The sequence below is a fragment of the Salmo salar genome, chromosome 28 (assembly GCF_965601325.2).
Source record: "Salmo salar chromosome 28, fSalSal1, whole genome shotgun sequence".
NCBI lineage: Eukaryota > Metazoa > Chordata > Actinopteri > Salmoniformes > Salmonidae > Salmo > Salmo salar.
In genome coordinates this window covers 18089318-18103831 of record NC_138318.1, presented here as the reverse complement: position 1 = coordinate 18103831, position 14514 = coordinate 18089318, and the positions used below count along the sequence as shown (strand labels likewise).

The 14514-nt window shown below is 42.0% G+C and overlaps 1 protein-coding gene across 6 annotated transcripts in view; it reads left to right on the top strand.

Moving 5' to 3' along the window:
* The first annotated feature begins 9447 nt into the window (after positions 1 to 9447).
* trrap (transformation/transcription domain-associated protein) overlaps positions 9448 to 14514 on the top strand; it is an 89755-nt gene continuing 84688 nt past the window's right edge. For all 6 annotated transcript variants that reach the window (XM_082970503.1, XM_082970501.1, XM_045710319.2 and 3 more), the window contains exons 1-12: positions 9448 to 9532; positions 10468 to 10646; positions 11066 to 11115; positions 11258 to 11368; positions 11481 to 11585; positions 12491 to 12574; positions 12865 to 12921; positions 13059 to 13184; positions 13457 to 13623; positions 13808 to 13904; positions 14060 to 14198; positions 14304 to 14382. In XM_082970503.1, the coding sequence (XP_082826629.1) occupies positions 10547 to 10646; positions 11066 to 11115; positions 11258 to 11368; positions 11481 to 11585; positions 12491 to 12574; positions 12865 to 12921; positions 13059 to 13184; positions 13457 to 13623; positions 13808 to 13904; positions 14060 to 14198; positions 14304 to 14382 (1115 nt within the window). In that variant the 5' untranslated portion in view covers positions 9448 to 9532; positions 10468 to 10546. The remainder of the gene's footprint in view (positions 9533 to 10467; positions 10647 to 11065; positions 11116 to 11257; positions 11369 to 11480; positions 11586 to 12490; positions 12575 to 12864; positions 12922 to 13058; positions 13185 to 13456; positions 13624 to 13807; positions 13905 to 14059; positions 14199 to 14303; positions 14383 to 14514) is intronic.

Here is a 14514-nt window from a genome sequence, read left to right as displayed (position 1 = left end):
GTAGGGATTAACCTAGCTGGGCTTGGGTGATTGATAAGTCATTGTCTCAGCGCAGCCTTATAATGCTGTGAAAAGAACCAGGAACACAAATGATTTGGTATGATCCCATTCTCCTTATAAAATTTGCTTTGTTTCCAGAAGATATCAAAATTGTCAATAAATGTTACACCCACAAAGCTGCAATAGTTACGTAGCCAGTTATGGATGTCTAGAAGCCTGCTGAAATGTTTAACGCCACGGTTTAGGGAGGGCACAGGGACAGATATTATGGGGGGTTTGTTGGTGTCAAGCAAAGACCCAGTCAGTTCTTTAAAATCCATCTTCAGCTGTTCTGTCTGCCCTTCATAATTTCATTGAATCCCACATGAACTATGATATACTCAATTTCCTGATGCAGGGTTAAATGTTTTGGAGCAGCTTATTGATGTCCTGTACTCGTGCTCCTGGGTATCACAACATTTTTGCTCCAGGGACTGAGACATTTCTCAACCCTTGAACTGCCCAATACAACAGCCGGAGAAGGGGATGGAGAAATCTGGAAGGCAGGCAGTGTTCTCCCTATAATGCGTTGGTCTGACCGCACCACCCTCTGGAGAGCCCTGTGGTTGCGGACGGCGCAATTGCCATACTAGGCGGTGATACAGCTCGACAGGATGCTCTCAATGATGCATCTGTAGAAGTTCCTGAGGGTCTTAAGGGCTAAGCCAAATTTCTTCAGGATCCTGAGGTTGAAGAGGCGCTGCTGCTACTTCTTCACCACACTGTCTGTGGGACCATTTCATGTCGTCAGTGAATGTACGCCGAGGAACTTGAAGCTTTAGACCCTCTCCACAGTGGCCCTGTCAATGTGGATAGGGGCATGCTCTCTCTGCTGTCTCATGTAGTCCACTATCAGCTCCTTCGTTTTGTTGATGTTGAGGGAGAGGTTTTTTTCCTGGCACCACTCCGCCAGGGCTCTCACCTCCTCCCTGTAGGCTGTCTTGTCATTGTTTGTAATCAGGCCTACCACTGTTGTGTCGTCAGCAAACTTCATGATTCAGTTGGAGACATGGGTGGCCACGCAGTCATGGTTGAACAGGAAATACAGGAGGGGGTTGAGCACATACCCCTATCGGGCCCCAGAGTTGAGGATCAGCGTGGTAGAGGTGTTGTTGCCTACCTTCACCACTGGGGGTGGCCTCTCAGGAAGTCTAGGACCTAGTTGCACAGGGAGGGGTTCAGACCCAGGGCCCTGAGCTTATTGATGAGCTTGGAGGGCACTATGGTGTTGAAGGCTGAGCTGTAGTCAATGAACAGCATTCTTACATAGGTATTTCTCCTGTCCAGGTGGGATAGGGCAGTGTGCAGTGCTTTGGCAATTACGTCGTCCGTGGATCTGTTGGGGCGGTATGCGAATTATAGTGGGTCAAGGTTTTCGGGTAAGGTGGAGGTGATATTTTCCTAAACTAGCCTCTCAAAACACTTAATGATGACAGAAGTGAGTGCTACGGGGTGATGGTAATTTAGTTCAGTTACCTTCGCTTTCTTGGGTACAGGAACAATGGTGGACATCTTGAAGCAAGTGGGGACAACAGACTGGGATATGGAGAGATTGAATATGTCGGGCAAATATTTTTGTTTGTCATTCAAATTAAATCTGCAAACATTTCTTTCCACCTTATGGCAAAATTAGGATAATTGCAGCAAACTTGCTTTAAAACGGCAACATTTTCTTTACGCCCCATGGCAAAATATGTAGATTTGCAGAAAATTCACTCTAACAAGTGTTTTGCTTGCAAGGTGAGGGCTCCATCGCATTTCTCTGTGTATGTCTCCATCGTGTGGCCATATTTAATACTGGAGCTCATTACTGAGATGCAATCAATCAAAATTCACATTTATTCACACATTTCTAATTTGTGCTTCTGCTTCTGCATTGATTGCTTTTTGGGGATTTAGGCTGGGTATCTGTAAAGCACTTTGTGACAGCTGCCAATGTAAAAAGGCTTTATAAAATACATTTGATTTGAGATGCAAGCAGCATAACATCCGTTTTTCAACAGCAGGACAAATATAGCTTACATCAAACAAAGGTATAGCCAATAAATTCAATGATATACTCCTCCTAGATAGAACATGGGTGACTTCATAACTAATAAATAACGCTGGTCATTCCTAAGAAGTGTCCAGCAGATGTTTGTTGTGGGCCATAAACTAATTTCTTAATACCATGGACAACGACTTAGAACACAGCTCTTTGTGTTCCTAGAAGCACATGGTTAAAACGCATGGGAATTATTTCAGGCTTTTACAGGAATTTGGGAAACTTAAAGGCCATGAACAACTTTTTGGCAGCAGCTGACAAGACAGTTAAAGAATATATTATAGGTTGTTCATTTGAAGTGTCCACATTCCTTTGTTCTGGAGTAGCCTATACCAGTTGCCTCATCTGTGAGTGGACAAGCGCATATGTATCGGTAAATATGTGAGTTGCATGCGTAATATTCGAGTAAATAAGTAGAATTGTATTAAATATCAATTTTAATATATACTTTTATAAAATTCTGGTTTATGTTTTCAGAAATATAATTGTGGTGGTCTTCGTGTCACTTGCCCTGATTCTGAGCCCCCGGGTTTTGTGGCTCACAACAGACGGTTTGATCCATCTGAGTAAGTTGACTTTACGCGCATAACATTATTTCAATATAATAGATTTTTTAAAACAATTTATAGTAAACTCATGTTTTTGTAACTTTTTTCCTTCAGAAAATGTTTCGGGAAGCTCAGCTTCATTCAGAGGGAAGGGAATGCGACTTACGTGCGGGACAGGGAGCTGGCCTCGGAGGTTCCAACCGAGACAAAGTTCGAACCGTTCGATCCAAGGAACACTTTACGCACCGCCAAATTCAACTATACCTGGGACTTTGGCAACGGGTATATCTGCCTGTTTATCATCGAATATATGTTTTGTTGTTTTCCTTTTCGCAGGTTAGGCTATATATTTAAATATTATGTGGTTGTTTTATTCTGGTTTTGTAAGGGCGGTGCTTGAGGGATCGGAGCTGTATGTGCACCATAACTACTTGTCCTCTGGAAAATACACTCTGCGGCTGAGAGTGGGGGCCCAAGTGAACAAAAGCTCTACTCCACTAACTGGGGTATACACCATGGACATTACAGTGTTGGGTAGGTTGGCAGAATACACATCATTTTTGTTTAGAATTATTTCGTTTGAAATTGTATTGCATATCTCTGTTATTTTCCAGACCCCATCAGAAATATTGAGTTGAAAGGCCCTTTGAGTTTTCAAGGTTTCCAGAAACAACAGTCTGGCTATTCATGTGGATGGAAGGTGGATACAGTTTCTCAGTAGAATTAACACACATACAACATCATAAACATGCATAACACATCAAATAATCAACTCATTTATTCTCTCTCTTCCTCTCTTTGCTTCCCAGTCCTCCAATGTGGGCGTGCTATATTCATTGTCATTAGCTTTATCCTTCTCTCTCTCTCTCTCTCTCTCTCTCTCTCTCTCTCTCTCTCTCTCTCTCTCTCCCCTCCAGTCCTCCCATGTGGGTGTGTTGGAGGTTCCTACAGAACTGTGTATCAGCAACCCCCACAGGCTGTCACCTGGCCATGCTGTATGATAACACATTCAGACTGAACCGCATATTCACGGCTTTAGGAGTCCACTGTCTTGACATCAGTGCCCGCAAATACATCAGCAAACTGCAGACCTCCTACAGCATCTTTGTGAGGAGAGATCGTAAGTCAGGCGTTATCATGTGGTCTGTGGAGATACGGTCCAGTTTAGTCATGCTAGGCTGAAGCGACAGTACAGTACACACTCTCTCCTCTCACTATGAATACAGTATAGTATAGTATAGTTTGATATAGTACAAATGATCCATCTATTAGCATAGTGTCGCTCAGCAGTTCTGGTGGCACAAGGGGTTTTGATCTGAATTTATTTCATGGTTCTCCTTGTAATCTTAAGGGGATACTTTGGGGTTTTGGCAATGAGGCCCTCTATCTACTTCCCCGGAGTCAGATGAACTTGTAGATATACTTTTTATGTCTCTGCATGCAGTTTGAAGGAAGTTGCTAACTAGTGTTAGCGCAATTGCTAAATTATATTAGTGCAATGACTGGAAGTGTCTATTCATTGCGCTAACGCTGGTTAGCATTGGCTCGCAAACCTACCTTGAACTACCTTCATACTGGACACAGAGACATACAAATAGTATCCATGAGCTCATCTGACTTTAGGGAAGTAGATAAAGGGCCTCATTGCCAAAACCCCGAAGTTTCCCTTTAAACTGAACCGAGTGATAGTGTTTTTCAGAGAAATGAAAAGACGTCAATGGGACAGTGGCCAGGGTTGAGGAATTCACTAGGGAGTTCTGGAGGAGAGTAATTTAACTCAGGGACCCACAACCCATACTGTACATGTCTCCTGTGGTGAACTGATTCGTGGTGGGTGGTACACCTACAGAGGAGTTTCAGGAAGCGTGTGACCTCATTTTAATGCATATACAAATAGATTGTTTGAAACCAGAAGACTAAAATAATGATGAATGATGGCTATTGTAAATAGGAACATGATTCAGTGGTGTACAAAGTATGTCAAGAGGAGACATGCTGTGGTGCTTGAATAATCATGTATGCAGAAACTGGGGAGTATGACAGTTACTAATTGGGAGTGAATTGTAAATAGGAAATCAATTTTGCTTGCACAACTTCTGACCAGTTTTCAAGCTTGTCTAACTGCATCATGTAATACTGTAGCATTACAGTATGTGAAGAGTTTTCCCTACCTTGAACTATGGTAAAAACAGTTATCTCTGTCTCCTAATAGCCTCCAATAACCTACTCTTCATCCTGAAGGTGTGCTGGGATCATGTTAGCAATCCTCGCCTTCATCACTGTTATAGCCAGTCGCCCTAAGAAGGGAAACAACAAACCACAGGTAGGAGACTGACAGAATGTTAGGCCCTGTTTCAATACTCCTCCCAAAGAAATGAGGCTATTCTACAACATGTCCACAAGGGGGTGTTCTATACCTAACAAATTGACTTCAAATAATGGCCGTGGCTGTAGAAAGCACTGTCAAGCAGTGTCGTGGTACTCGAGTACAAGATTCAGACTTGACTCGGACTCGACCAGTGGTGACTCGGACATGGACTCGGATTTGACTGGTAGTGACTTAGTTGTTCGATGGTGATTTGCTCAGTGTATTTGTTCTTGTTCTGTATAAAATTGCTAGGACATGTTGAGACACTGTAGCCCAACAAATACCCCAAAAAGTGTCAGTGTAAATGTTTATATTTGTTTGTTTATTTTATTATGTTACAGATGTCTGGGTACAGTAATGCCACTTACTCCAGCATTAAAATGGAACTGCAGCCCCATCAGGACATCCCTGATATTAGTACGGATCTGTATGTGTCCAGGGCAGAGAAAGGAGAGGTCCAAACCCTTCTGTTGCAGCACGGTACCAGAGCTGACACCTACTCGTACCGCAACCAGTCTTCGTTTACACACTTTTGATCTGGGCTTTGTGCTGGTCTGATTCAAGTCCAATGCTAATAGTTTGCTAAAAATGTATGGTTTGAGATTAATATACATGTAAAGTAACCTTGAACTATAAATTATTTCACTGATGTACAAGTATACTGAACAAAAATATAAATGCAACATGCAACAATTTCAATAATTTTACTGAGTTACAGTTCCTATAAGGAAATCAGTCAATTGAAATAAATTCATTAGGCCCTAATCTATGGATTTCACATGACTGGGGAGGGGCGCAGCCAGTGGGGAGTCAGGCCCAGCCAATCAGAATGAGTTTTTCCCCACAAAAGGTCTTTATTACACACTGAAATACTCCTCAGTTTAATCAGCTGTCCGGGTGGCTGGTCTCAGACGATCTAGCAGGTGAAGAAGCCGGATGAGGAGGTCCTGGGCTGGAGTCGTTACACGTGATCTGTGGTTGTGAGGCCGGTTTGATGTACTGCCAAATTCTCTAAAACAACATTGGAGGTGGCTTATGGTAGAGAAATAAACATAACATTCTCTGTCAACAGCTCTGGGAGACATTCCTGCAGTCAGCATGCCAATTGCACACTCCCTCAAAACTTGAGACATCTGTGGCATTGTGCACATTTTAGAGTGGCCTTTAATTGTCCCGAGCACAAGGTGCACATGTGTAATGATCATGCTGTTTAATCAGCTTCTTGATATGCCACAGCTGTCAGGTGGATAGATTATCTTGGCAAAGGAGAAATGCTCACTAACAGGGATGTCAACACATTTGTGTATAAAATTTGAGAGAATAAGCTCATTTGGAATAAGATTCTACCAACTTAGCATAACTCTTAGGGCAACATATATCCACTGAAGTAAAAATATGACAGGAGCAAAGCTCAGGTAAAAAGTTAGTGGAAAACCCACATCAGTCTTCTGAAAACCTAACCCTGGGATAGGTTTTTTTTCTGTGGGACAATTACACACATTTATGCAAAAGCCACACCAGAATGGCTTTCCAAGAGGTGTTGAGTGTTCCTTAGTGGTCTAGTCTCAGTCCTGACTTATACTGAACAAAAATATAAACGCATCATGTAAAGTGTTCATGAGCTGAAATAAAAGATCCCAGAAATGTTCCATACACACAAAAAGTGTCTTTTGCATAAATGTGTGTAATTGTCCCACAGAAAAAAAACCTATCCCAGGGTTAGGTTTTCAGAAGACTGATGTGGGTTTTCCACTAACTTTTTACCTGAGCTTTGCTCCTGTCATATTTTTACTTCAGTGGATATATGTTGCCCTAAGAGTTATGCTAAGTTGGTAGAATCTTATTCCAAATGATTCACAGCTGTAATGGCTGCCAAAGGTGCTTCCACCAAGTATTGACTCAGGGGGGTGGAGACTTCTCCAATTATATACAGTACCAGTCAAAAGTTTAGACACACCTACTCATTCAAGGGTTTTTCTTTATTTTTACTATTTTCTACATTGTAGAATAATAGTGAAGACATCTAAACTATGAAATAACACATTTGGAATCACGTAGTAAGCAAAAAAGTGTTTTAAAAATCTAAATACATTTTATATTTGAGATACTTCAAACTAGCCACCCTTTGCCTTGATGACAGTTTTGCACACTCTTGGCATTCTCTAACCCAGCTTCACCTGGAATGCTTTTCCAACAGTCTTGAAGGAGTTTCCACATATGCTGAGCACCTGTTGGCTGTTTTTCCTTCACTCTGCGGTCCAACTCATCCAAAACCATCTCAATTGGGTTTAGGTTGGGTGATTGCGGAGGTCAGGTCATCTGATGCAGCACTTCATCACCCTCCTTCTTGGTCAAATGGCCCTTACACAGCTTGGAGGTGTGTTGAGTCATTGTCCTGTTGAAAAACAAATGAAAGTCCCACTAAGTGCAAACCAGATGGGATGGTGTATGCTGTGGTAGCCATGCTGCTAAAGTGTGCCTTGAATTCAAAATAAATGACAGACAGTGTCACCAGCAAAGCACCCCCACACTATCACACCTCCTTCTCCATGCTTCACGGTAGTAACCACACATGCAGAGATCACCCGTTCACCTATTCTGCATCTCACAAAGACACGGTGGTTGGAACAAAAATCTCCCATTTGGACTCATCAGACCAAAGGACAGATTTCCACCGGTCTAATATGTCCATTGCTCGTGTTTGTTGGCCCAAGCAAGTCTCTTCTTATTATTGGTGTCCTTTAGTAGTGGTTTCTTTGCAGTAATTTGACCATGAAGTCCTGATTCACACAGTCTCCTCTGAACAGTTGATGTTGAGATGTCTGTTACTTGAACTCTATGAAGCATTTATTTGGGCTGCAATTTCTGAGGCTGGTAACTCTAATGAACTTATCCTCTGCAGCAGAGGTAACTCTGGGTCTTCTTTTCCTGTGGCGGTCCTCATGAGAGTCAGTTTCATCTTAACGCTTGATGGTTTTTGCAACTGCACTTGAAGAAACTTTCAAAGTTCTTGGAATATTCTGTATTGACTGACCTTCAATTCTTAAAGTAATGATGGACTGTCGTTTCTCTTTGCTTATTTGAGATGTTCTTGACATAATATGGACTTGGTCTTTTACCAAATAGGGCTATCTTCTGTATACCACCCGTACCTTGTCACAACACAACTGATTGGCTCAAACGCTTTAAGAAGGAAAGAAATTCCACAAATTAACTTTTAACAAGGCACACCTGTTAATTGAAATGCATTCCAGGTGACTACCTCATGAAGCTGGTTGAGAGAATGCCACGAGTGTGCAAAGCTATCATTGAGGCAAAGGGTGGCTACTTTGAAGAATCTTGAATATAAAATATATTTGGATTTGTTTAACACCTTTTTGCTTACTACATGATTCCATATGTGTTATTTCATAGTTTTGATCTCTTCACTATTATTATACAATGTAGAAATTGTAAAATAAAGAAAAACCCTTGAATGTGTAGGTGTGTCCAAACTTTTGACTGGTACTGTATATACATATTTTTTATTATTTTTAATTTTGAAAATGTACTATAATTTCTAACAGTGGAGGCTGGTAGGAGGAGCTATAGGCGGATGGGCTCATTTTAATGGGTAGAATGGAATATTGGAACGGAGTCAAACATGGTATCCATACGTTTGATGTATACCGTTCCATTTATACCAATAATATATGCCATTTAACAGACCAATTTATCCAAAGTCATGAGTGCATACATTTTTACATATGGGTGGTCCCATGAAGCCAATCCACTATCCTGGCATTGCAAGTGCGATGTTCTATCAAATGAGCTACAGAGGATCACATTTCTGTACTGTAGGCCCTAAATATTTTCTCAAACAGAGATTGTCTATTCCCATCTTGTGGCAAAGGATTTGTTTCAACATCTAAGCAAGGACTATAGGACTGAACTGTGTTTGCTATATTGGATATATTACTACAGGGGACATTATTCACCGTAGGCCTATAATCACAAACTGACTTCTTGTAAAATGATCTTTATAGGGGCTAATGGCCAATGCTGGCTTAAAAAAAGAAAGACATAGCTACATACTTAAAAACATATATGACACATGCATACATTGTCTATATTTATATTTTATAATTCTATGCAACCTAAACACACAGCCAGCAACAGACCCAAGTGGGCAGACCACCAGAACTTTACGCTACATTGGCGCGCTCCACTGCATGCGTTGCGCAGTTTACCGCATAATTGTTTGCCTAGTAACAATCCGTAGAGCAGAAAAAGACCATCGAAAACGATGGTCTTACAACATCAAGCCGTTCCTGAATATCATTCCGCCAAGTACTATATTGATGAGGATTGTTGTAGGAACCTGAATAGATATCACATTACGGTATTATTTATGCATATATAAAAAATATGTTTCAAAGAATAGCATATGGGAATATAATTATTATCCTAGTAAAGTGCAAAAGTGTACATATATTAGACTGGCTCTCGGAGACCGGAAGTCACAGAGGTACTATTTCCTGTCTGTGCTAGTTGGTAAGTTTAAATGGGATGCTTTCTTTTTCAATTACTTTCCTTAAAATATAATGTATATTTTGCTTTGCATGCTCATTTTCGGATGATGAAGTCGTTAACTAGCGAATGCGTCCTCAAAAAGTAAAACATATATTTATTTTGTCGCCATACTAGCTAAACGGGGATGTGAGGGGTTAGCGCGAGTGGTTTCTTTCTCTTTGGGAAGCAAGCTAGCTAGCCTGGTTACTAAACCACAGAGTTTGTCTTTGACTAAACCATCTAATATGGTCACTTTCTAAGTTTGATTTAATGTGTGTAGTTTATAGCAGTAATTATGTGAGGATTGTCCGTGTTCGAAATATCCATATCTTACTGTTTATCTATTTATTTTATTCTACCACTTGCATGCTAGGATGCTATAGATTATGTCATCTTTGTGCGCCTGACTTGAACGAGAGGCACGTTGCTAGTATTTTATTTTTATTTAACTAGGTAAGTTAGTTAAGAACAAATTCTTATTTACAATGATGGCCTAGGAACAGTGAGTTAACTGCCTTGTTCAGGGGCAGAACAGCAGATTTTTTTTTACCTTGTCAGCTCAGGGATTCGATCTAGCAACTTTCCGGTAACTAGTCTAACCACTAGGCTACCTGCCGACCCAGTATGTTATGCTAGCTAGTTGAATCCTAGATCGCTGTGGTGGAATAGTAGACATTTCGTTACGTTAAATTCAGCCGTACGCATTTGCTCACTGACCATAGTACTGGAAATGGTCATACGGAGAATACATTTGTAATTTTATGAATATACAAAGACTGCGCGGTTCCTTGCTGTCATACTATAGAGAGTTTGCCTGTTAATTGTTGACACGTTCACTTGACTTGTTTTGTATGTTAGTTACTCATGCAAATCAAATATCGTATTGTCACTGATTTCTTCCATTTTCTCACACGCAGCGCACATTTATTCTCTGTGAGATAGGCAGACTCTTGTCTGCTCTACCCCATCGTAACCCTGTCTCTCCCGGCGGGAACCATGGCCTTCGTGCCGACCCCCAGCCCAACGGTGGTGGACCAGACCACTCTCATGAAGAAGTACCTGCAGTTCGTGGCAGCCCTCACGGACAACAACACCCGTAAGTGAATGAGAAACTATGATAATTGAGTGTGCCATAGTCCGAGAGTCAGCATGAGCCTGAGAATTCTCCTGTTCTCAAACATAATTATTTGCGTGATTTGATGTATACTGTAACTGTAGGTGCTATTGGTGAGTTGTGGCATAGTTATTCAGTAATCTATGGTTTAGGTATAATCTCTACAGCAGGGGCAATGTGATGAGAGCGATATTCTTTAGTCCAGAGTAAGGTACAGTGTGTTTGTGAGTGACTGAGTGAGTGCGAGTGTGTCTGATAAAGTACCTTAAAACAATCTGGGCGCTGTAAGTAAAACTGATAAGATCTGAGTGTCCCTGTCTGCTAAGAGATGAGAAGTATATGAGGACTCATTGTGTCATATGAACTGTTTTAATGTTGTTACTGTATCCTCCAACACTCAGCTGATGAAACAAAGTTGAAGATGATGCAGGAGGTCAGCGAGAACTTTGAGGTAAGTTTATACCGTAGAATAACTAGAATGGGTATACCCATTATGTCTGTGTTTCTACTACAGCTGTAAGTCACAACACTGTTCACTTATCTTGTCTACATAATGAAAACTGGTCTTATGTTAGTGGTGACGTCTTTTTCAGAATGTGACATCATCACCACAGTACTCCACCTTCCTGGAACACATCATCCCTCGCTTCCTTACCTTCCTCCAGGACGGAGAGGTGCAGTTCCTGCAGGAGAAGCCCACACAGGTAGGAGGACATTAAATAATTGTAATATTTATTTGCTTAAGGACAGATAAATTTAAACATGATGGCATTGAATGCAAAATAATCAGATTCACCTTGTATTACTTTAAAACAGCAACTGAGGAAGCTGGTGCTGGAGATCATCCACCGGATCCCAACTAATGAACACCTGAGACCTCACACCAAGAACATTCTGTCTGTCATGTTTCGCTTCCTGGAGGTAAGTTGTCACTCGCGTCTATGACAGACATGATTTATGTTGCATATCGTCTTTTCAGCAGAGGCGATGTGATGAGATCGATATGCTTTAGTTCAGAGTAAGGTACAGTGTATTTGTGATGGTGAGTGACTGACTGAGTGAGTGCGAGTGTGTCTGATAAATGTACCTTAAAACACTCTGGGCGCTGAAAGTAAAACTGATAAGATCTGAGAACGCCTGTTTGCTGAGAGACGGGAGCTGTGTGGTGGTGGAATGTTCCATAGGAACCAATAGTTTCAGAAAGGTATTGTCCACACATGTACTGAGTGGACAAAACATTAGCAACACCTTCCTAATATCGAGTTGCACCCCCTTTTGCCCTCAGAACAACCTCAATTCGTCAGGGCATGGACTCTATAAAATGTCGAAAGCATTCCACAGGGATGCTGGCCCACGTTGACGCCAGTGCTTCCCACAGTTGTATCAGGTTGGCTGGATGTTCTTTGGGTGGTGGACCATTCTTGACACATACGGGAAACTGTTGCATGTGAAAAACCCAGCAGCGTTTCAGTTCTTGCCACACTCAAACCAGTGCGCCTGGCTTGTACACCATACCCCGTTCAAAGTCACTTAAATCTTTTGTCTTGGCCATTCACCCTCTGAATGGCACACATACACAATCCATGTTTCAAGGTTTAAAAATCCTTCTTAAACCTTCCTCCTCCCCTTTATCTACACTGCTTGAAGTGGATTTAGAAAGTGATATCAGTAAGAGATCATAGCTTTCACCTGGTGAGCCTGTCATGGAAGGTGATCTTAATGTTTTGTGCACTCGGTGTATTTAGTCCAGATAGTTATCGGTCCCTAACCTGAACTGATTGACTCAGTGTTTTCTTTGCATTGCATCGCTCGTTGTTTGCTTTCAGATTGAGAGCGAGGAGAACGTGCTGATATGCCTGCGTATCATCATTGAACTACACAAACAGTTCCGTCCACAGATCTCTCAAGAGGTGAGAACCTTAATATTCTCCAATCTCACTTTGTGTTGATGAACAGAAAACCTGCCTACTGTGTCTTGCCATGACTCTATCTCAATTCCTCTTTCCGTGATTCTTCGCATCTCCTTGCCTCCTTAACTGTATTGGATCAGACCTTCTTCTCCAATGTGTTTTGAGAATAAAGCGAGGAAAGAAGATGTGAGCAATCAAGCAAAGATTAATTGCGATGGAGTCCATATCTGGATGCTGAACTGTGCTCCTCTGATCAAGGTATTAACTGTCTGCTGTAATCCTTTATTCAGATTCATCACTTTCTGGACTTTGTGAAGCAGATCTATAAGGAGCTGCCTAAAGTAGTGGTAAGACAACAGAAAAGCAGGTGGATTATTGAGCAGGGAAATATTTGGTCTCTGAGGATGTAGGAATCATGTTCTCACTTTTGCATTCTCCTTCCCTCTTGTCTTTTCTCTCTGTTCTTGTCCCTGCTCTCTCTTAGGCTCGGTACTTTGAGAATCCCCAGGTGATAGCTGAGAACACTGTGCCTTCTCCTGAGATGGTAGGCATGATCACCTCGGTGTTGGTGAAGACCGCCCCCGAGAGGGAGGACAGTGAAACACGCACAGTGAGTAGACCTGTCCTGGATACTTCTATCAACTGTCTGGAACTCCTCTTGTTACCACTTGGTGGTGTAGAAGCACTGGCAAAGCATCTCAGACCAGGGCTCGTTTTCCAGGTAGAAATGTAAGGCACAGATCTCATGTGATTCATCATAGAAATATACTGTGTAGAACAGACATGATTCAATCTGAATGTTCCATACTGTTGTACCGATCCTGAATATAGGCTGGCATTGCCCTTGCCTGACTGTCTTCTCCTGTTTATTTGTTACTCCAGCATACCATCATCCCACGGGGGTCCCTGTCCCTGAAGGTGCTGGCTGAGCTGCCTATCATAGTGGTGCTCATGTACCAGCTGTATAAACTGAACATCCATAACGTGGTGTCTGAGTTTGTCCCCCTCATCATGAACACTATCATGCTGCAGGTTTCTCCTCAGGCCAGGTAAGAAGCCTGTGTGTGCGCGATTGAGTCTGTCTTGATTCCGTCCTGTAGACAATCATAATTGTTCTTTTTGCTAAACAAGACCATGAAATGGTATTAAAGCATAAATCATTATTAAGGGTACAGTGGAATTGTTTGCTTTGTATATAAGGAGTTATTGTAAACCCTAACATGTAACTTTCAGGCAACACAAGCTGTATAACAAGGAGCTCTATGCTGACTTTATCGCTGCTCAGATCAAGACCTTGTCCTTCCTGGCCTACATCATCCGCATTTACCAGGTACGTATACCCATGTTGTGCTCTTCAGTTCCTGTGCCTGTGTTCAATTTCTCATTTCCTTTTCTGTATTGTATTTACCTGGCACACAGAGTACTTAATGCCCGTTTTCATGGAACTTTCTAAGCTATATTGTGTTTGTGTGTCCCTCTGACCAGGACCTGGTAGGGAAGTACTCCCAGCAGATGGTAAAGGGCATGCTGCAGCTGCTGACCAACTGTCCCTCTGAGACAGCCCATCTACGCAAGGAACTGCTCATCGCTGCCAAACACATCCTCACCACAGACCTGCGCAGCCGTACGCATTGACGCACGCACGAGCGCGCACACAAGCATGCACATACAAATGCAAACTCATTCACTCAGACTCATTCTGACACTTTATTTTCATTCTGTGTTGCAGAGTTCATCCCTTGCATGGACAAACTTTTTGATGAGTCCATACTGATCGGGTCTGGCTACACAGCCCGGGAGACACTGAGGTAAGACCATCCTCACCCTAAACCCCTCATCAAACACCAGCCTTCATCTTTCATTAGTCTCCATGTGAAACAAGCCGCAGCTATCAGACCTGGCAGATCTGTCGATGGTGGAGTATAATAAAGGTGTCTTCT